Source organism: Scyliorhinus canicula, chromosome 5 (genome assembly GCF_902713615.1).
Source record: "Scyliorhinus canicula chromosome 5, sScyCan1.1, whole genome shotgun sequence".
NCBI classification, from domain to species: domain Eukaryota; kingdom Metazoa; phylum Chordata; class Chondrichthyes; order Carcharhiniformes; family Scyliorhinidae; genus Scyliorhinus; species Scyliorhinus canicula.
This window is the reverse complement of record NC_052150.1, coordinates 32,502,003-32,525,868: the sequence shown is the minus strand read 5'-3', so window position 1 is coordinate 32,525,868 and position 23,866 is coordinate 32,502,003. Positions and strand designations below refer to the sequence as shown.

General features: G+C 50.1%; 1 protein-coding gene across 1 annotated transcript in view; it reads right to left on the bottom strand.

Annotated features, from left to right (window-relative positions):
• Nucleotides 1–23,866, bottom strand: part of LOC119965898 (ankyrin repeat domain-containing protein 33B-like) — a 60,354-nt gene that overhangs the window by 4,950 nt on the left and 31,538 nt on the right. The window contains exon 3 of the mRNA XM_038796876.1: nt 2,926–3,066. Coding sequence (XP_038652804.1) covers nt 2,926–3,066 — 141 coding nt within the window. The remainder of the gene's footprint in view (nt 1–2,925; nt 3,067–23,866) is intronic.

Genomic DNA, 23,866 nt, shown 5'->3' with positions numbered 1-23,866 from the left:
TGCATGTTGTATAAACACGCCTGTCTCACACAGAACGGCACTTATGGGGCGCGATTCTCCGCAAATGCGGAGAGTCGTGAAGGCTGCCGTGAAACCGGCCGTGTTTCCCGGCAGCCTCCGTGCCCCCGACCGGGAACCGATTCTGCTCCCCGTTCGGGGCTAGCATCGCGCGGCCGTGAACTCCGGCATCGCGGGCTTAACGAATTTCGCTAAGCCCGCGCGCCAAAGTTAGCAACGGCTGACGTGTATGATGACGTCAGCCGCGCATGCGCAGATTGGACGACTCCAACCCACGCATGCGCGGATGACGTCATCACGCATATGCGTGAAACCAGTGCATGCGCGGGCCGGTATGCCCCTCAGCCGCCCCGCGAACGGATCCATCGGGGTGGCGGAGTAAGAAAGAGTGCGCGGGGTAAGTACCCGCTGCCCGCGATCGGTGCCCACCGATCGCGGGCTCATGGCACCCTTGGCACGACCGTGGTGCGGCCATGCCGATTGGTGCCATGGTTCCCCAGAACGGCACTTTACGGCCATTTTTACAAACAGTGAGAGCAGGTGTGTTTTTAGTTCGTAAAAACGGCCATAAAGGCCTTGGAAATCGGCCCATCGGCCAGGGGAGAATCACTGCTCGCCGTAAAAAAACGGCGAGCAGCGATTCATGTCGGAGGGCGGCCGTGGGGGGGAAGAATAGCGGGAGGGCGTCGGACCAGCGTGGCCGTAAAAATTTGCGCCGCCCGCTATTCTCCGACGCATCGTGAGTCCGGAGAATCGCGCCCATGGTCCCTCATAGACTATTGATGACTACCTAATTGGCCTGTACAAATCTCTGAACTCAAGGTGCAGCCATTGGAAACTTAACGATCCCATCGTAAAGTTCATTAAACTGCCAGCAATTAGGTCATGCAATGTGTTGCAACACCAGTTTCACGCTCAACCACAGTGGTAGAGCATCTCCCTCTACAGATTTTGGCTATGCTATTGTAAAGAATGGCCAGACCTGAGGGTGACCTATCAATGGAGAAGGGAAGAGGGAAAAATAACTGATGCCCTGTGTAACACAGTCAGAGGTACGTGGTTCATGTCAAATTGCCATGTATTGCCATACACCAAAATTTCAAAGCTGCTTGCTTTCCAGGTATGTCAAGCTGCATGCTGATGTGATTGTTTGCTTGAAATTTACAGCCTTTTTGAAGTCCAAAAACTAAACTGAGATTGAAGGCTGGGGAGACATGCCAGCGGGAGCTATTCCACTGGGAGCTTCATGTTCTGTTGCTCATTCAATGCCACTGTCAGCTCACATTTTACAGACTTCGTCCACGCTACAACACTGCGGAGGATTTTTGGTATCCGCCCAATCACCTGAGATTATAAAAGAGCAGGGGATGTAACAATCTGCTTCATTATTTCTGTCTGCTTTTTGAAATGAATCACACTGCCTATTGCCCTGCAAAGTTTTCCTTTTCAAGTATGTGTTCAATTGTTTTTGACAGTTACTACTGAATAAATTTCCATCTTAGTTTCAGGCATCGCATTCCAGATCAGGAATGACTGTATAAAAATAAGTTCCGCACACCTCCTTGGTTCTTTCATCAATTAATTTAACTCTGTGTCCACTGATTACCAATTGTCCCACAAGTGAAAACAGTTTCTTCTCTTGTCAACTTTATCAAAACCTTTCCTAATATTGATGCCTTCATTAAATCCCTCCTTAACCTTTGCTCCAAGTACAACAAACCCAGCTCTCTGTCTCTCCATAACTGAAGATTCTCATCACTAGTGTTGGACCAGGATCTCTGTATATTCTCCAAGACTTTGACATCCTTGGCATCAATCACTCAGTATTTTCAAGACAGAGATAGATAGATTGCTAGATATTAAAGATATCAAGGGGATAGTGTAGCAGAATGGCACTGTGGTAGGTCAGCAATCTTCTGTTGAATGGAAGCCATGATGTGGAGATGCTAGCGTTGGACTGGGGTGAGCACAGTAAGAAGTCTTACAACACCAGGTTAAAGCCCAACAGCTTTGTTTCAAACACGAGCTTTTGGAGCACTGCTCCTTGCTCAGGTGAGGAAGGAGCAGTGCTCCGAACGCTAGTGTTTGAAACAAACCTGTTGGACTTTAACCTGGTGTTGTAAGACTTCTTACTGTTGAATGGAGGAACAGGCTTGATGGGCTGAATGGCTTGCTCCTATTTCCTATGTTCCTAAAGTGTGGTGCTCCGAATTGAACACACAATGTAAAATCAAGCAATCTGTTACAAATTGTGCAACCAATATAACTTAAATTCTTAGTCCTGGAAAACACATTCAGTGCTCAGTACGCTCCTAGCTACTCATTTAGGTTTATAGTAACCTGGCCCCAAAAAGCAATTGAAGTCCATTCCCTTATTATCTAAGCATAGACAAAGGATCAAACCTGCACTGAAGTATTATGTTGTGTTGTGACTGTTTTACAGAAGGCTTCAACAGAATTTTGTCAACAATGGACATGGAATTAAATGGAAAATAAAGGTTTAGCTTAACCTCCTTCCTTCCTTTTGTGCACGATTCCCCTATTTTAGTAGTTTATAACCTTTTTTTGATAAGGAATCAAAGGAAAATCTGTGAAACGCCAACCCTCTCTCCCTTCGCATTGAGTAAATTAATTAATATTTTTCATTAAATGTAAGAATATATTTTTAAAAATTGAAAACTTGGTACAATTTTCAAATGACCTGAAGATTGCACAGAACCCTTTATGAATGCTCAATGAACCTTCGGTTCTGACGAACACTGATGAAGAAACACTGCCCCATTGATAAAGCCCATAATCCCATATGTTTTGTAAACAGCCCGATTGACTTGCCCTTCTGTCTTCAACGGAGATTACTGAGAACAGGAGCATGATACGTTTGTCGTCAAAGACATCGTCAGTACCTACCTGCCAACATCAGGGCGCGGACACAATCCATCTTCCCTTGCATTGCTGCTTTCATCAGTGCAGTGAACCCATGAATGTTCCTCCTCTCGATGTCAATTCCCGTAAAATAGTTCAGCAAGTAATTTGTGATGGTAATGTGTCCTGCAAAAAATGCAACGGTGCTTAGGGGACTGCAAATCACATAGAAACAGCCACATGCAGAGGAGTGGGTCTCGGTCTGCAGAAAAACAACTGTTTCAGCAAAAGCAGAGCAGTGGCTTACAAAATAACTCATTTACTTCCGTAATCTAAATTTGAATCCACCAGAGAATGACAGGACAGATACTGACTGTGAAAAAGAAAGGACATGCATTTCTGTAAGTTTCACAAACACAGGATGTCCTAAAGTACTTTGCAGCCAATAAAAGGAGGTCTCTGTTGTGCCGTAGGTTCATTTGTACAGCAAGGTCTCATGAAGGGCAATGTTAATGGCTGGATTATGTGTTTTCGCCAAGTTGATTTGAGGAACAATTATTGACCAGGAAGCCAGGGATAACTCTCCTGCTCTTTATCGAATCAGTATCATGGAATTCTTTACACCCACCCGAGATCTATGGCAGTAAAAGATGTGCATAGTTCAATGGAGAAAGGTAAAATTTACAAAGTATATCCTCCATTTTCTAGCGTGAGTGAATAAAAGGAAACATTTCAGTTTATCACCGATATAAACAAAAATGTGGGAAAAACATCTTCCCCGTTCCTCACAGGCACAGGTCCAGAGCACAATGATGTCTGTATTTCATAGAATCATAAAATTTACAGTGCAGAAGGCGGCCTTTTGGCCCATCGAGTCTGCACTGGCCCTTGGAAAGAGCACCCTACACAGGCCCACACCTCCACCCTATCTCAGTAACTCCATCTAACCTTTTTGGATACTAGGAGGCAATTTAGCATGGCCAATACACCCAACCTGCATATCTTGGATTGTGGGAGAAAACCGGAGGAAACCCACGCAGACCTGGGGACAACGTGCAGACGCCGCACAGACAGTGACCCCAAGCCGGGAATTGAAGGTGGGACCCTGGAGCTGTGAAGCAACTGTGCTACCGTGCTGCCCCAATCCGATTCACATTAAGTTGCCACACCCCTGCCAAGTTGGCATGGAAACCTTCTGCCAGTTACACGCAAACAGAAGCGTTTATCACATTGAGCCCAGGTTCTTCAGCACAGAGGCTCCCATGGTCATATAAACCCAGTGTTATTCACCTGATCTGAAGGGAGTAATAGTCATTTGCAGCATGACCTAGGTTCCATTCTTCTGCTGCTGCAGCAATTTAACTTGCTTTGAATTTAATTAGAATTAGTCAAAATTCATTGCCTTTGGCAATCAAGGACCTGTGACCAGCCATAAATTGAAGCCAGACAGTTGTGGCCTTTGCTGAAGTAATTGGTTAATTGAAGACCACCATGACCAGCAATCAATTGAAGCTGATTAAAAAGCGAGGCCAGGGTCATGAATGAATAATTGTACAGTTCCTGCCAAGTTCACTCCTCTTTGTGATACTGGGGGATGTAGTGTACCAGCCATAAATCGATTACGCTGTTCAACTGTGCTGCTTCACTGGGAGATGTCACATTTGGACTTAACTGAAGGGGATTGTGCAAAAAGAAGGGGATTTATCCTTGGCAAAACTGGTGCAATAGCCGGCTCATTCTACCGATTGCATCCCTACCGGAAACCGCAATGTCATGTTGACATTGTGAAATCTGTCTGCTGTAAGGGGCGGCGTACTTACTATCTGATCAAACCTTTCGGACGGCAACTCACTGACTCGTTACAATTTGTTTCCAATTGTCTATAATCTATCTCGGGGGTGGTGAAGCTATCCTGTTAAATTCCCTACCTGTACCCCTTCCTGATGTCTGCACATTGCCCACTGCCTTTGGCAGCCCAGGCTTTCCTCCGTTCCAGTGAGACGTGTGGGCTACTGGATACAGATCAATCAATGCAGTAAGCACGTGTTAAGTAGAAACATGCATCCCTTTTTCAATTTTTATGCTGAACGTCTTTATTTTTATGTCCTTTCTGATAAATTTACATAAATCCTTTGTAAATATCTAGATTAACACATTGTAATAAATATGTTTTACGTGAATTGACAAAATAATTGGGGGAGATAAGGACATAATTTTTATGCAGAATGTTGTTACAATTGGTTACGAGGATGGCACGGTGGCACAGTGGTTAGCACTGCTGTCTCAGTGTCAGGGACGCGGGTTTGACTCCGACCTCGGGTCACTGTGTGGAGTTTGCACATTCTCCCCATGTCTGCGTGGGTTTCCTCCGGGTGCTCCGCTTTCCTCCCACAGTCCAAAGATGGGTAGGTTAGGTAGATTGGCCATGCTAAAATTGCCTCTTAGTGTCCAGGGATGTGCAATCTGGTGGGGCTGCAGGAAAATGGGCCCTGCGCAGGGTGCTCTTTCAGAGGGTCGGTAAGACTTGATGGACCGAATGGCCTCCTTCTACACATGGTGTATGGATTTGAACGCACTGCCAAAATGGCTGGTGGCATCAGGATCAATAGTAACTTTCAAAAGGAAACTGCATATGCTCTTGAAAAGGCATGTATGTCCTGAGGTATCAGGAATGAAGGACCAATTGGATAAGCTCTTTCAAAGAGCCAATACAACATGATGATTGGCCTCCCACAGCACTGTAAGATTCCATGGTATCTATGAGTGGTTCAATGGATTATCGCAGAAAGAATGTTGAATTTCTATCATACATTATATCATACATGTATAAAACTAGTTATGGGAGGGTACGTGTTGTCATGGTTCTAAGTCATTGGACCATTGCCTCTACGTGAATAATGGACACAAGGTTAATCAATACTTTGGTTCATCGGTAACAGCTTTTCTCCTGTTTTTATTCACAACAGCGCTAGGCTTCACGGGTTATCTGCAAACCGTACGAAATTTCACTGTCCTTCCTACATTTTGATTTTCTGTAAAGTGCCAGTAAAAACTGGGAAGCAATGGTGAAGTTGACAATTATGCTGATGGAACCAGCAGCAGTACAGGTGACGACATTGAATTGAGGGCTAATGTTAATCCTGCAAATAGGTACTGTGACGTCATCACTTTCGTCTTTCCGCAGTTGGTTTCTATTCCTGGGATGCCCTTCTCTTCCACTCCCTCCCGAGGGGTTATAGAGTCGTGAGAAGCTGCTCCTTGTGGTGTCTGTTTTCATAGCAAAAACAGGCTACCAGGTTGCTCTTCCAGGATAAGAAGTCAGAGAGTGTCAACCAGAGCAGCACGATAGCACAAGTGATTAACACTGTGGCTTCACCGCACCAGGGTCCCAGGTTCGATTCCCCGCTAGGTCACTGTCTGTGCAGAGTCTGCACGCTCTCCCCGTGTCTGAGTGGGTTTCCTCCGGGTGCTCCGGTTTCCTCCCACAGTCCAAAGATGTGCAGGTTAGGTGGTGGATTGGCCATGATAAATTGCGCTTAGTGACCAAAATGTTTAGGAGGGGTCATTGGGTTACGGGGATAGGGTGGAAGTGAGGGCTAAAATGGGTCGGTGCAGACTCGATAAGACCGAATGGCCTCCTTCTGCACTGTATGTTCTATGTAAAGTGAGATTGAGCATATGCCCAGTGTAAAAAAGGAGCACTGTAACCGTGCTCTGGAGCTATGTGTTATTTTCTCAGTGACAAACGGCGCTTTTGCACCATAAATCTAGTTTAATGGGTTATTCAAAATGGGGTTATCTATACTAATCCAATCTCCTATCTCACTGCAAGCACAGTCAAAATAGAGAGCTACGTGGGGTTAGAGGTCCGGGGAAAAGTTGGATAAAATCCCTATTTTAAAATCATTCATTCTGTCCTGATTTTTACCCTTGTACCATCAATTCCTCTGTGCACATTTATGGTGGAAATTGCCCGTGTAAACTTGTCATGTGTTAGTTAAACCCTCTGACCCCTGGTGCTGCTGCAGTGCCAAATTCCAAAGCTTGCAAGTAGTTAGCCAGTTTATCCGCTTAGCTCAGATCTGCTGTGACAATATTAACTTTACCATTGAAAACAGAGTTCATAATACCTTCCTCCGAAAGCAGAGACTTTGGAATATTTATGCTGCAAAATGTCTCAACATGTTTTCAAATGGTTAAACGCAATTCCATTTGAATTGCAATCTATGGCAAGTTCAAATCATATTTGAATGGATAAAGCACCACGAACAAATTCTATGCATGGGGATTTCAACAACTAATGACTCAGCAAGAGGCAATCTCCGGTGTGGCAAAGCTTTACCAATTTGCAACGGTTCACTTGGGGTTTGGGGACTCGGTGATACATCAGCAGGTTCATTAAGATTCTGCCCTCGTCATATTCAAGCTGACTCAATCTAATCTAATCCAGATTCCAACCAGTTCACTGGCCCTGCAGTATTAGAGTTAGTGACACAAGGCAGTCTCCAGGATCATTCCCTCGGAAAATTCTGCCACTCTTTGGGGGAGGGACCTGACTGAAGGCTCAGTACAATGGTCTTGCTTTGCATGGGGTGTTAAGTTTAACCTTTCCAGACATTCAAGCACAAAATCAAGGCTGAGACTCCAGTGCTGAAGGAGTACTGTACAATCGAAGCTGCTGTCTTTGATGTAAACGATCTTGAGCCATTATTGTGAGCAGGAAGACTCTCCTGATTGTCCTGAATAATATTTATCCTTCATAATATTTATCCTTCAGTCAACACTTAAATCTGTTGGGATGCCCATTACCACTTTGTTGTTTGTGGAGCCTTGCTGAGCATAATTTGGCTGTTACCTTTCCCACGTTATAACAGTGGTTACCACTTCAAAAGTACCTTGTTGTCAATTAAGTAAATGGTTTGAGAACATAAATAATGCTGGATGCAACTCTCTTTCTCTTTGAAACTTTCTTTGGAAAATATTTCTATTAACATTTTTAGCAATTTATATGCCAAACATACAATAACACAGAATGACAATTAAACAGTAAGACCACCCCCACCCCGGCCCACACTCCCCAACAGTGACCAGCTCTTTAAAGTACATTTTAAACGGTTCAGTAAAGACCTTCCACTGACCCTCTCACGGTAAACTTTACCTTCTCGAGGTGCAAAAACTCCATCAAGTCGCCCAGCCACGCGGAGGTGCTCGGCAGTGTAGTCGACTTTTAGCCCAAGAGGATCCGCCTCCTTGCCACCAGGACGTCCGACCCCCCCCCCCCCCATCTCCGGCGCAACCAAAACCCTGAAAACCGCCGCTAGTGGGCAAGGTTCCAACCCAATGTTCAGCATTGTCGACATAGTCTCAAAAGAGGGCCTCCAGGAGCTCACTAACATTGAGCACGACCAGAACATAGGCGCGTGATCCGCCAGGTTTCCAAACACCGAACACATCGATCATCCATCCCTTCAAAAAACCGACTCATTCATGAGGTGAGCCCAGAACACCACTTCTAGCTGGATGAGACTCAGTCTCGCACAGGACGAGGTCAAGTTCATCCTCCTCAGTGCCTCATTCCAAATCTCCTCCTCCAGGATCGGCCCCAGTTCCTCCTCCCACTTTGCCTTCATACCCTCAACTGAGCACTTCTCCCCTTCCACTATCCCCTGGTATATATCCGACATGTTAGCTACCTCCGAGCCTAAACAGGATAAGATCCCCTCTTCGAGGTGCAAAAACCCCATCACGTCACCAGCCACGCTGCTTCACCGAAAGGATGAGTAGTACTTTTTGACCCAGCTACACACCTGGCGATACCTGAAACCATTAGCGACTATAAGCCCATATTTTTCCTTGAGGTCCCCAGGCTAGCAAACCGACCTTCTAAAGATAAGTCTCCGAGCTTCTCCAAACCTTTTTCCTTCCACTCCCTAAACTTCACATCCAACCTCGAAGGCTCAAAGAGCTGGTTCCACAGATGGGGGTTAGCCTTGAGGCAGCCCTCAAATTAAAATATTGATGGAGTTGCCTCCAAATTTTTAACTTGGCCACTACTACCAGGTTAGTCGAGTATTTCTTCGGCACCTGCGGTAATGGAACGGTCACCAATGCTACTGGGCTTGCTCCCCTCACAGACTCTGCTCCCAAAACCCTTCCAAATGCCTGCACCACTCTAGCACCTTTTCAACATTAGCCACCCAGTAGTAATATTGAAAGTTTGGCAAGGCCAAGCCCCCTCCTCAGCGCTCCCTTGGGAACACTGTCCTCCTGCTCCTCGAGCCCTTACCTGCCCAGATAAACCCAGTCACCAGCCGGTCAATCTCTCAAAAAAAACCCTTGGGCAAGGAATATCAGACGGCACTGGGACAAAAGTAAAAATCTCGGCAAGATATTCATCTTAACTGATTGCACTCAGCCCGCCAGGGATAGAGGGAGACCATCCCATCTTTGCAGGTCCGCCTTGACCTTCTTTAATTCAACTTTCCGGAGTTTCCCTTGCTATCTGGACCCCCAAAAACTGAAAATGACAGCCGGAACAGTACTCTCCTAAGACCCCTCTTCACCTCGGTACCCCAATATAAAGTATTTGCTCTTTCCTATATTTAGCTTAAAGCCACACAAGGCTCCAAAACTCTGCAATATCCCCATAATGCTACCAACTGATGCTTCTGGATCTTCACATATAATAAATCATCGGCATATAGCGAGACTTTGTGCTCCACACCTTCTCTAACTATTCCTTCCCATGCTTGGACCTCAGGGCCATGGCGAATGGCTCTATTGCTAACGCAAACAACAGAGGGGACATTGAATATTCCTGCCTGTTGCCCTGGTATACAATGAAAGGGGTCAGAAGTAATTTTGTTAGTGCAAACACTGGCAAATGGAGCTGCATACAACAGCCACACTCATGTTACAATGCCCAGTCCAAACCCAAAATTTTCTACATTCAAACAGCTAGTCCCACTCTACCCAGTTGAACGCTTTCTCCGCATCAAACAAAATGATCTCTGGAGCCTGATCTTCCCCCGGGATAAGCAACCATGTTCAATAGCCGTCTAATGTTTGCTGTCAACCTCCGCCCCTTTACAAATCCCATTTGGTCTTTCCCCACCACTTCCAGAAGACCGTGGTCCAGTCTTAACGCCAACACCTTAGCTAATAGCTTCGCATCCACATTTATGACCCACAGTCTGTGGGTTCTTTGTCCTTTTTCAGGAACAGGGAAATCAAAGTCGACCTCAGTGATTGTGGCAAAGCACCTCACTCCCTGAACATCCCCAACAATAGAGGTTCCAACAGGTCTACAAATATTTTATAAAATTCCACCAGGAACCCATCGGGCCCCGGTGCCTTCCCCGACTGCATCAATTTCAGCGCCTTCTTTATCTCTTCCAACACCAGGGGAGCTTCTAGGTCCTCCCATAGCTACTCTTCCACCTTGGGAAACTCCCAACTTCTCCAGTAATTCCACTGTATCTCTCGCATCCAGTGGCACTTGGGACCTGTGTAGATTTTCTTAGAAGGTCTTAAATGTCTGATTCACCTTTTCCTGGTCCGCGACCAGCCTCCATCCCGCTCTCTAATCTTGGCAATCTCCCTCTCTGCCTTCCATTTCCTCAATTGATATGCCAGGAGCTGACTCGTTTTCTCCCAATATTTGTAAATCGCCCCTTTAGCTCGCCTCAATTGTCGTACTGCCCTAGCTGTAGAAATTAGATTGAACTGCGTTTGCAGTTTTTTCTCTCTGCTAATAGTTCTTGGGATGGGCTGCCTGCATACTTGCGATCAACCTCTATAATATCACCAAACAGTTTTTCCCGCTCCCTCCTCACCTCCACTCTACATGTGCCTTGAAAGATATGGGGCTGGAGACTTCCGGTGTGCACCATGGAGTGAGTGGTTACACACTCACGGCAGCTCCTGCTAAGATCACAGAAAAGAGCTCTTTTTTAAGCAATATGGAGTGGAATTTTTATGAAAAAGTATAGGTGAAATGTTGGAGGAGTTTTTTCACCCAGGAATGATATGTTTCTTGGTTTCCAGTCCCGCAGTAACAGTGTAGGATTTGGCTGGGACTGCAGCAGAGAGACAAAGCCTATTCAGCAGGCAGGCGGGGGAAGGGCTGTGTTAGAGGCCTCAAGCTGACCTGAGGGCCCTTGGGAAAGCTGGATTCTAGCAGCAAAGGGAACAACTGGAAAAGATCTCACCAAGGGCTCTTTTAAGGGCCCGCAACGGCGCTGATTTGATTTTTTCCCCAGGTGGGAATGCAGCCTCGGCGCTTGGCGGCCGGTGGATGGGCTGGACTGGAAGTGGAGAGACCAGAAAATCAACTTTGCAGCAGAAGAAGGTGCGAGGCAAAAAGGACAAGATGGCGGCGGGCGGGGGACCGGCAGCGTGGCAGCAGTGGGCGAGGGAGCAGCAGGAGCTGCTGCTGCGCTCCTTCAAGGAACTAAAAGCTGAGATCCTGGAGCCGTTGAGGGCATCGCTGGACAGGCAGAGAAGGTGGACTTGAACTGAGGACTGGGGGCTGGGGAACGTTGTACGCAGCCCGGAGGCTTTGTCCTCCTTGATATCCTTTCGCTCTTTTTGGTTCTATTGGGCGATGTTTTTTTTTTTTTCGCTGTCTTGCCTTTTCTTTTCTGCTTTTCGGGACTGTTATCTGTTTATTTGGGTGTTTTATCATATCATGTTGGGATTTTTATTATTTCACTGGTTACGGGTTTGGGTGGGGTTCGCGGCCCTGTTGGGTCATGTGCCTGTCTTCCCGTGTTTTGGGGTGGGGGCGGGGCTTGGGATGGGGGGCGCGGGCCTCTCTCCCGCGCTGTAGAAGCAGGGGGCGGGGTCGGCTTTGGGGGAATGGTTGGGGAACACTGGGGAGGGTAATTGGGGTGGCGGGAGCAGCCGGGGTCAGCAGGAGTCAGCTGACTTACGGAAGTACAGTGACCGGAGTTACGCAGCTGGGGGGGCCCTAGCTTGGGGGGGGGGGGGGGTGGGGAGGGTTGGGGGGCGGGGGGAAGGGGGGGGATACAGGGTTGCTGCTGGAATGGCCAAGAAGGAGCTGGAGCGTGCAGAGGGGATCAGGATGGCGGTCTGTCGCTGTGGGGAACAGGCTGAACGGGGGGCACGGGCACGTGGCGGCTACGGAAGGGTGATGGCTAGTCAACGGGGGAGGGGGGCAGGTGGATCTCCGATCCGGCTGATCACCTGGAATGTGAGGGGACTGAATGGGCCGGTCAAATGGTCCCACGTGTTCGCGCACCTGAGGGGGCTGAAGGCGGATGTGGCCATGCTTCAGGAGACGCACCTGAAGGTGGCGGATCAGGTCAGGTTGAGGAAGGGATGGGTGGGCCAAGTGTTTCATTCGGGGCTGGATGCAAAAAACCGGGGGGTGGCGATCCTGGTGGGGAAGAGGGTGTCGTTTGAGGCGTCGAGTGTGGTGGCAGACAACGGCGGGAGGTACGTGATGGTGAGCAGCAAGCTACAAGGGGAGCGGGTGGTGCTGGTCAATGTATATGCCCCGAATTGGGATGATGCGGGTTTCATGCGGCGCATGTTGGGCCGGATTCCAGATTTGGAGGTGGGGGGCCTGGTAATGGGGGGGATTTCAACACGGTGCTGGATCCGCCACTGGATCGATCCAGTTCTAGGACGGGTAGGAGGCCTGCGGCGGCTAAGGTGCTGAGGAGGTTTATGGACCAGATGGGAGGGGCAGATATTTGGAGGTTCGCGAGGCCGAGGGCCAGGGAATTTTCATACTTCTCCCATGTGCATAAGGCCTACTCCCGGATCGACTTCTTTGTTTTGAGTAGGGCGCTGATTGCGGTGGTAGTAGACGCTGAGTACTCGGCGATAGCCATTTCTGACCATGCCCTGCATTGGGTGGACCTCGAGCTGGGGGAGGAGAGGGACCAGCGCCCGTTGTGGCGCTTGGAGGTGGGGCTGCTGGCGGACGAGGATGTGAGGGGGCCGGTTCGAGGGTGCATCGAGAGGTACCTGGAGGCCAACGATAATGGGGAGTTCCGAGTGGGGACGGTCTGGGAGGCGCTGAAGGCGGTGGTTCGGGGAGAGTTGATCTCCATTCGGGCCCACAGGGAGAGAGGGGAGCAGAGAGAAAGGGAGAGATTGGTGGGGGAGATGGTGAGGGTGGACAGGAGTCACGCGGAGGCCCCGGAGGAGGGATTGCTGAGGGAGCGGCGCAGCCTTTGTGCTGAGTTCGACTTGTTGACCACCAGAAAGGTGGAGGCTCAATGGAGAAAGGCTCAGGGTGCGGTGTACAAGTATGGGGAGAAGGCGAGTAGGATGCTGGCACACCAGCTCCGTAAGCGGGATGCGGCTAGGGAGATTGGTGGAGTTAAGGACCGGGGAGGAAATGTGGTGCGGAGGGGGGTAGACATCAATGGGGTCTTCAGGGACTTTTATGAGAGACTATATCGGTCCGCACCTCCAGCGGAGAAGGGGGAGATGGGGCGCTTTTTGGACCGGCTGAGATTCCCGAGGGTGGAGGAGGGACGGGTGAAGGGTCTGGGGGCGCCTGTTGAGCTTGAGGAGCTGGTTAAAGGGATAGGGAACATGCAGTCGGGGAAGGCGCCGGGGCCGGATGGGTTCCTGATTGAATTTTACAAGGCGTATGCAGACCTGCTGGGCCCCCTGTTGGTTAGGACCTTCAACGAGGCAAGGGAGGTGGGGGCTTTGCCACTGACGATGTCTCGGGCACTGATCTCCTTGATCCTTAAGCGAGACAAGGATCCCCTGCAGTGTGGGTCATACAGGCCGATCTCACTCCTGAATGTGGACGCCAAGTTGTTGGCAAAGATCTTAGCCACGAGGATAGAAGATTGTGTGCCGCAGGTTATCCACGAGGATCAAACGGGGTTTGTGAAGGGGAGGCAGCTGAACACTAATATACGGAGGCTCTTGAATGTTATAATGATGCCGGCGGTAGAAGGGGAGGCGGAGATAGTGATGGCGCTAGATGCGGGGAAGGCCTTTGATAGGGTCGAGTGGGGGTACTTGTGGGAGGTGCTGGAAAGGTTCGGGTTTGGGGAGGGGTTTGTCAGTTGGGTGAGGCCCCGATGGCGAGTGTGGCCACAAATAAGAGGAGGTCGGAGTATTTTCGACTATACCAAGGGACAAGGCAGGGGTGTCCCCTGTCCCCCCTACTGTTTGCGCTGGCAACTGAACCCCTGGCTATGGCGCTGAGGGAGTCGGGGGATTGGAGGGGGCCGGTCCGAGGTGGGGAGGAGCACCGAGTGACGCTCTATGCGGATGACCTATTGTTGTATGTGGCGGACCCGGTGAGGGGAATGCCGGTGGTGATGGGGATTCTCCGGGAATTTGGGGATTTCTCAGGGTATAAGCTTAACTTTGGGAAAAGCGAGCTATTTGTGGTACACCCAGGGGACCAGGAGGGGGGGGGGATTGGGAAGCTCCCACTGAAAAGGGCGGAGAGGAGCGTCAGGTACTTGGGGGTTCAGGTGGCCAGGAGCTGGGGGGCCTTGCATAAGCTTAATCTCACAAGGCTTGTGGACCAAATGGAGGAGGAGTTTAAGAGGTAGGACATGCTGCCGCTGTCTTTGTGTGGGTAGGGTGCAGTCAGTCATGATGACGGTGCTCCCGAGGTTTCTGTTCCTGTTCCAGTGCCTCCCCATCCTTATCCCGAAGGCCTTTTTCAGGCGGGTTAACAGGAGCATTACGGGGTTTGTGTGGGCACACGGGGCTCCAAGGGTGAGACGGGTGTTCTTGGAGCGGGGCAGGGATTGGGGGGGGGGGGGGGGGGGGCTGGCGTTGCCCAACCCCTCTGTGGGTATTATTGGGCTGCCAACGCAGCGATGGTGCGTAAATGGGTAATGGACGGGGAGAGGGCGGCATGGAAGAGGCTGGAGATGGCATCCTGTGTGGGTACGAGCCTGGAAGCACTTGCAACGGCGCCGCTGCCGCTCCCTCCGACGAGGTATACCACGAGCCCGGTGGTGGCAGCTACCCTAAAGATTTGTGGGCAATGGAGGCAGTACAAGGGGAGGTGGCGGCCTCGATGGGGTCCCCGATACGGGGGAACCATTGGTTTGTTCCGGGGATAATTGATGGCGGGTTCCTGAGTTGGCACAGGGCAGGTGTCAGGAGGCTGGGGGACCTGTTCATAGATGGGAAGTTTGCGAGCCTGGGTGAGCTGGAGGGGAAGTTTGGGCTCCCCCCCGGGGAGCACCTTTAGGTACATGCAAGTAAGGGCGTTTGTCAGGCGGCAGGTGGCGGGGTTCCCCCTGCTGCCACCGCGTGGGGTCCAGGACAGGGTGCTCTCGGGGGTATGGGTTGGAGAGGGGAGGATCTCGGAAGTGTACCAGGTGATGCAGGAGGTAGACGAGGCCTCGGTGGAGGAGCTGAAAGATAAATGGGAGGAGGAGCTGGGTGAGGAGATTGAGGAGGGGACGTGGGCGGATGCCCTAGAAAGGGTGAACTCCTCCTCTTTGTGTGCGAGGCTTAGCCTCATACAGTTTAAGGTACTGCATAGGGCTCATATGACCGGGACAAGGATGAGCGGGTTTTTTGGGACCGAGGACAGGTGTATTAGGTGCTCAGGGAGCCCAGCAAACCATGTCCACATGTTCTGGGCATGCCCAGCGCTGGGGGAATTTTGGAAGGGTGTAGCAAGGACGGTATCGAGGGTGGTAGGATCCAGGGTCAATCCAGGCTGGGGACTCGCAATATTTGGGGTTGCAGTAGAGCCGGGAGTGCAGGAGGCGAAAGAGGCCGGCATTCTGGCCTTTGCGTCCCTAGTAGCCCGGCGGAGGATTCTTCTTCAGTGGAAGGATGCGAGGTCCCCAAGCGTGGAGGCCTGGGTCAACAATATGGTGAGGTTTATTAAATTGGAGAGGGTGAAATTTGCCCTAAGGGGGTCAGTGCAGGGGTTTTTCAGGAGATGGCAACCATTCCTAGATCTCCTGGCAGAATGGTAAAAACAAAAGGTCAGCAGGAGCAGCCACCGGGGGGGGGGTTGTCTCTTTGTTTTTGTTTTGGGTTGAATATCTGTTTTTTGCCAATGACGGGTGTTAATTTATTGTTTCTCTTTTGTATTTACGGCGGGGGGGTCTGTTTTTTTTGTTCTTAGAATTTTCTGTTATTGTTTTCTTTTTTGTGAAAATTTGAATAAAAGTAATTTTTTTTAAAAAAACGAAAGATATGGGGCTGGATTCTCTGTTCCTGAGTCTAAGGGCTGACACCAACAAAGGAGCCATGGAGTTCCACGTCAGAAAAATTGGCACCAAACCCGCACCGATTCCGTTACCAGTGAGGGGCTAGCACCGGCGACGTGTGGAACACTCACAGAATACAAGAAAAATGGTGCAAGAATCACCGGTCTGTGATGGACACTTATAGGGCTGACAAGCTGCAGCAGCACATACGCTATACACCCACACACACACAGCGGCATGACAGTCAGCGAAGTATGGCGGTGCTGGACTCTGTCCGTAATGCCCTCTCTCTCCGCAGCCAACACGCCAGGGTCACGACTGTTGAGAGCACACATGGACCGCGTCGTCGGGAACTCGGCCCATCAGAGGCGGAGCATCACGGGTGCGCCACTAATGAGATGAGAACGTGGTTGCAACTACGCATGGTGTGCGTCGCAATGACTCCGTTATGGAGCAGGGGGAGCATCACGATTCAGTGTCAAACCGGCGCCTGCCCGATTTCGGCGTCAGGAGTTATTCTCCGCCCCATCGCCGTTCCTAATTTTGCTGTCGGCCATCGGAGAATCCTGCCCGTAATTTCTCCCCTAATTACTACCTTCAGTGCTTCCCATAACATCGAGGGTGAGACCCCCCCCATTATCGTTATTCAAAATATAATCCTGGGTAACCCCCGAGATCTTTACAAAACCCCAGGTCTGCCAGCAGACCCACATCCAACCACCATTCCTTATGACATCCCCGGCCTACCTCAAACTCCGGGCCACCACCGAGTATTCAGATTTCTTCACCAGGTTCCCGACAAAATAAGTCAATCCAGGAAAATACATTATTTACTGAGGAGAAGAACGAAAACTATTTCACCCCCAGATGTCTGAACTGCCACAGGTCTGTCTCCCCTCCTCCCCATTTCCTCCATAAAAGCAACTAACACCTTGGCCATACCCCCCCCCCCCGGGACCAGAAATCTCGGCCTAGAATGATCCACCCTTGGGTCTAGCACACAGTTCATGTCCCCTCTCATAATAAGTTGAAGGGTCTCCTGATCCGATATCGCTGCCAGCAGCTGTTTCATGAACATTGTATCGTCCCAATTTCACGAACATTGTATCATCCCACCGCCGACTGTAAATCCGTCGCCACCAGGAGCAGGCGGTACAGTGCCCAGGACAGGACTTTTATCAAGTCAGAGGTCCAGCGGCTCTTGAGGAAGGGGATCATCGAGGCCAGTAATAGTCCCTGGAGAGCCCAAGTGGTGGTCGTCAGGACTGTGGAAAAGAACCGGATGGTTGTAGATTACAGCCAAACCATAAACCGGTACACGCAACTCGATGCGTACCCCCTTCCCCGTATAGCGGACATGGTGAATCAGATTTCACACTACCGGGTTTGCTCCACGGTAGATCTGAAGTCCGCGTACCACCAGCTTCCAATCCGCCTGGAAGACCGCCACGACACTGCCTATGAGTCAAACGGCTGCCTCTTCCACTTCCTCAGGGTCCCCTTCGGCGTCACCAATGGGGTCTCGGTCTTCCAAAGAACGATGGACCGAATGGTGGACCAGTATGGGCTGCGGGCCACGTTCCCATACTTGGATAACGTCACCATCTGCGGCCATGATCAGCAGGACCACGATGCTAACCTTCAGAAGTTCCTCCAAACCGCCCAAGCCCTCAATCTCACCTACAACAAGGAGAAATGCATTTTCTGCACAACCCGACTGGCCATCCTCGGCTATGTCGTGGAAAACGGAGTCCTAGGGCCCGGCCCCGACCGCATGCACCCCCTCCTGCAACTCCCCCTTCCCCACTGCCCCAATGCCCTGAAAAGATGCCTCAGGTTCTTTTCATGTTATGCCCAGTGGGTCCCCAACTATGTGGACAAAGCCCGCCCACTTATCAAAGCCACCATCTTCCCCCTGACAACTGAGGCCTGCCTGGCCTTCAGCCGCATCAAGGCTGACGTTATCAAGGCCGTGATGCACGCGGTGGACGAGTCCATCTCCTTCCAGGTAGAGAGCGATGCATCAGATGTCGCCCTGGCCACTACCCTTAACCAGGCAGGCAGGCCCGTGGCCTTTTTTCCCCATACCCTCAACTCCTCCGAGATTCGACACTCCTCTGTCGAAAAGGAAGCTTAAGCCATTGTGGAAGCTGTGCGGCATTGGAGGCACTTCACCAGGTGGGCCCTCGTCACTGACCAACGGTCGGTAACCTTTATGTTCAACAACACACAGTGGGGCAAGATCAAGAATGATAAAATCTTGAGGTGGAGAATCGAACTCTCCACCTACAATTACGATATTGTGTATCATCCGAGGAAGCTCAACGAGGCCCCAGATGCCCTGGCCCGCGACACATGCGCCAATGTGCAAGATGACCGACTCCGGGCCATCCACAGTGACCTCTGTCACCCGGGGGTTACCCGCAACCTGCCCTACTCCACCGAGGTCAGGGCCCTGACCAGGGACTGCCAAGTCTGCGCGGAGTGCAAGCCGCACTTCTACCGGCCAGGCAAGGCCCGCCTGGTGAAGGCATCCCGCCCCTTTGAACGCCTCAGCGTCGATTTCAAAGGGCCCCTCACCTCCACTGACCACAACGTGTATTTTTATAACGTCATTGACGAGTACTCCCGTTTCCCCTTTGCCATCCCATGCCCCGATGTGACCGCGGCCACTGTCATTAAGGCCCTGCATAGCATCTTCACCCTGAATGGTTTCCCCACTTACGTCCACAGTGACCGGGGCTCCTCGTTTATGAGCGACGAGCTGCGTCAGTACCTGCTCGGTAAGGGCATTGCCTCGAGCAGGACTACCAGCTACAACCTCCGGGGAAACGGACAGGTGGAGAGGGAGTATGCTACGGTATGGAAGGTCGTCCTTCTGGCCCTAAGGTCTAGAAGTCTCCCAGTTTCCCGCTGGCAGGAGGTCCTCCCCGACGCACTCTAATCCATTAGGTCGCTCCTCTGCACAGCCACGAATGAGACCCCTCATGACCGCCTATTTGTCTTCCCCAGGAAATCCACCTCCGGGGTCTTGCTTTCGTCCTGGCTGACAACACTGGGGCATGTCCTCCTCCGAAAGCGCGTGAGGAGCCATAGGTCCGACCCCCTGGTCGAGAGGGTCCAGCTCCATCACGCCAACCCTCAGTATGCCTACGTGGCGCACCACGACGGCCGACAAGATACAGTCTCCTCCGGGATCTGGCACCCGCTGGTTCCCCTGCGACCATCACCTACCCCCCCCCCCCACACCAAACACCGCCTCCGCCCCGACATGGCCTACACCTCCCGACACCCCATCGCCGACCTACAGTGATGAAGCTCCAGGTGGCATGCTCCCGGAGTCAACGAGCCCAACACTCGTGCCCACAGCGAAGCCGGAGCTGAGGGGATCATGGAGAACGATCAAGGCGCTGGACAGACTCGATCTGTGAGCCCACTTCACCCCCGCTGGACTTCAATTTTTTAACAGGGGGTGAATGTGGTGAACGTATGCTATTACAATTCACCACTGTGCTGTGTTGTATTATGTTGATGCCCTTGTAGGCTCTGCCTGTGGCTCCTCCTCCTCGGGGGTGGTGTATAAACCTGTAAGCCTGTAGGTGGCACTCAGTACAGAGCAGTCGCAGGCAGGCACAGATCTAGCGTATTAAAACCACTGTTCACTTCTACTCATCGTCTCGTGTGAATTGATGGTTGCATCACAGAACTTTGCAGCAATTCCGTCAATCGTGAGCCCTCAGCTCCCTCCAGTAGGCCAACCAGCCTCAGGTTCATGTGCCTGGACCTGTTCTCCATATCATCCAGTTTCGCCTTAAGGCCTTTATTCCTATCCCCAATAATCGCCATTTTGGCCTCCAGTGATGCGAGTCAGTTTATTGGGTTGAGATAATGCCTCCTCCACGCCTTTCAGCTTCTCCACCTGTGGTCCAGTTCAGCTGCTCCCTGACTGGGCCCAAAGGCTTCTGCACCACAGTTTTAAATGATGCCTTCAATTCCTGGTTATGCCTCTGAAAACGTTCACCCATCTCGCCACCGAATTTCTTTAACTCTTTGGCCATCACCCCTGCCATCATATCGAGGGTGATGGGCATGGCCGCTTTGATGAGTCCTTGCTTGGGCTCAGCGCCTGAAGTTTCGCACCTCTGCCCCTCTTGTATGTCGATTTCAACATCCCCGATTCCCAGCTGTTTGTTCTGCCGGACGTCCGAACCGATCGCAGAAATTCTTTTTGAAATGGACAGAAAAGCCTGAAGTATCGGAGCATGAGGGGGAAGAATCTGAAATGCAGCCGCTACTCCATGATGCCGCACCGGAAGTCCTTTTCTTTGCAACGTGACGCTGTACCTTAGTGGGTTTTGTTAGATGCAAGGAGCCGGCACAGTGGTTGGCACTGCTGCCTCACTGCGCTGAGGACCCAGGTTTGATCCCGGCTCCGGGTCACTGTCCGTGTGGAGTTTACACATTCTCCCCGTGTCTGCGTGGGTCTCACCCCCACAACCCAAAGATGTGCAGGGTAGGTGAATTGGCCACACTAAATTGCCCCTTAATTGGAAAAACAATTAATTGGGTACTTTAAATTTTTAAAAAAGATGTAAGGTGCATGATTCAAATAAAGTGTGTTCTTTTTTGCTCAATATTCTAAAAGTCAGTATTCTACATTGTCTCGTGCTGTACAGCCTTGAATTTGGGGCCCCTTTGGGGGCTACATGACAATTTCAAGGGGTCCGCCAGTGGCTCCCTGTCTCCACCAAACAGACATTTAAATTAAATTTAATGTTGATCCTCAAAGGTATCCAGGACGCAAGCGTACTCTTACCACTAACACTCAGCAATCACAAGGTATGACTTTAGTCCTCAGTTCCGGTCTCACGCAGGATGTCACATATCAGAAATCACCACATTGTCCCAACAGCTCATGGTCATTGGTCCAGAACCCATGTTGTCAAGAGACAGCATCCAGTTACAGCAGGAATACTTTATTCGGCCTGCTGGTAACTGCTAACATCATTGATCTGAACAGCACTCTGAACCACTGCAGTCTGCCAACCTCAATAGTCGTCGACCAACTTTAGCTACCATTCACCAACCAGTCGCACATCACCAACCACACAGTTACAAAATCTTGGTGGTATGCAGGCATTCCTTTCTGTTCACATTCCGTCTCTCCATGCCGTGGTGAAATGCATCACTGTAGTTACACAATGGGTTAATGTAAGTACACGTAGACTAGCTAGACACTAGAGGGAGCACCAGAGACATGACACACAGACACTCAACCAATAGGTCAGTAAGATGGGACATGACCAATGGGCATTCACGATACACACAGAGATGACACTACCACAGGGGGGCATTACACCAACCCATGTATAAAGGACACACACACATGATCTTCCTCTTTCCAGTGGAGACTCTCAGTGAGTACACAGGGTCGATTTAAAACACATCATACCCACCACGTGGATTGTAGCCGGCTGGTTCGTCAGTCTGAGTAGCTATAGAAGGATTAACAGTAGAGGCGAATCCAAGTAGGAGAATTGTAAATAGTTTAATAAACGTGTTGAAGTTATCTCCACGTCTGAACCTTCCTTTGTCAGAGTGAACATCAAGGAAGCAGCTTATGCTACGTCAAGAACATAACAAGACACGTGCCACTTCCTCCCTCTTCACATTCCATCTCTCTATGCCACTTCCTCCCTCTTCATATTCTCTCGCTTTCTTGTACTGTGCTGCATCAGCTCATTAACTGTCTCTGGCCTGCTCCTTGTAATTCACCAACCCAAAGAGGTTGCTACATCTGTACAAAGCACTGATTAGGCGCCATCTGGGACAGCACCTGAGGAAGAATTCTACTGTACATATTCCCTTGAACCAAGAGTCTTAAGGGATGATCTAATCAATGCGCTTAAGATGATTAAACGATTTGATGGGGTAGATACAAATAATTATTTCCTCTGGTTGGGGAGTCCAGAACAAAAAGCTATAGAAGCTAGATTAATTGAAACTGTCAAACCAAGACCGATAGATTATTAGGTATGGGTGTTAAGGGATAGGGAACAATCGTAGGTAAATGTAGTTGAATTAACTGGAAGATAGAACAGGCTGAATGGCCAACTACTGTTCATATGCTCCATCCCAGGACTTCATCAGCTCTTTCAGTGCATCAGGCTGACAGTTTTAAGGCACCCCTTGAAAAACTGCTTTGTGTGTTTTAGAAACACTAACAAATGCCCAGCTGTTTGATTAAGATCATAAATCCATCTTGTCATTCTGCTGATGAACATAAAGCACCTGAGGTTTGCTCCTGCAGTTTGCAATCTCAGTACAGCTGCCAGGTTAAATTACTGCTTTGTAGCCTGGTGCCTTCGATTAACTGATACCTGTGTTTTACAATGCCATGTTCCATTCGGTTTCCACATGCCTATATTTAACTGCCTCTACTATGCAATACCTGCATGAAACAAGCCACGGGTAGATTTTCAACATTTATTGAGACGCTAGAAAGAGATATGTGCTGAATAGTCACATGATTTCCACCGGCCAATTACACTGCTCAACAGCCACGCTGACAATTGGAATGAATGGCTATCTGGTTACTATTGATCTCAAGCGCAACTAGGAATGCGCAACAAAACGCTGGCCTTGCCAGCGACCCTCACATCCCGTCAAATAAGGTGACCCAAGAGGGCACTCCACAATTATTTTAACTTAGATCATTGCGTATGTTAACTGATTCCATCAAAGATTCTCTAAGCCGCCTCCCATTGAGCTGCTGGTAGAACAGATTTGTTCCCAGTTTGTTTTCCCCTGCCTCGCAAGGCAGCCAGATTGGTAACTATGATTGTAAATGCTCTCAGTGCATGTGTGTGCCTTTGACTTTCCCCCCACCCTCACTTAAATACTAAGCAGTATGGTTTCACTTTGTTTCCTTGCATCATTCTAACAAGGTGTACTTTACCTGGGAGAAGCTTCCCTAATTTATTTTCCCCTTGTATCAAATGAGCATCGCAGCCTTCTCATATCGGAAGGAGTTTGGCACAGATGAAAGTATCCCATGCAGTGGTGAGAGACATTGTCAGAGGTACTGTTTTTCGGTGGCGGTGTTAAACCAAACGTCAGCAGCTAGGAATCCTGATATCAGGACACCTTTTAAAAAGGGCACCCTAATCTAGGCAACACAGGGGGGTGGGGGGGGGGGGGGTGGCATGGTGGCACAGAGATTAGGACTGTTGCTTCACAGCACCAGGACCTGGGTTTGATTCCTGATTTGGGTCACTATGTGGAGTCTGCACATTCTCCCAGTGTCTGTGTGATTTCCTCCAGGCGCTCCGGTTTCCACCCGAATGACGTGCCTGTTAGGTGAACTGGACATTCCGAATTCTCCCTCTGTGTACCCGAATATGCGCCAGAGTGTGGCGACTGGGGGCTTTTCACAATGACTTCATTGCAGTGTTAATGTAAGCCTACTTGTGACACTAATAAAGATCATTATCAAACCAGCCCCTGCTCCCCTGCGTACACGGACCCCCACTATCCTCTTCCTTGGACATGTGGGACCCACTTCCCAAGGACCACCACCCAATGCACAAGTGGAACCCCCCCCCCCCCCCCCCGCAAATGGAGCTCCCCAGGGTGTCAGGGGCAATGGCAGGACTGCCTGGGCACGTGCATGTTCCCCCTGGGGGCTATACTTACCAGTGCTCCATTGGAGGTGTCCCTTCTCCTGGTTCCCATTTTTAAAAAACAATTGTAAACCTCAACGACGTGACGTGATGTCAGTGAGGGGGGAATTCCAA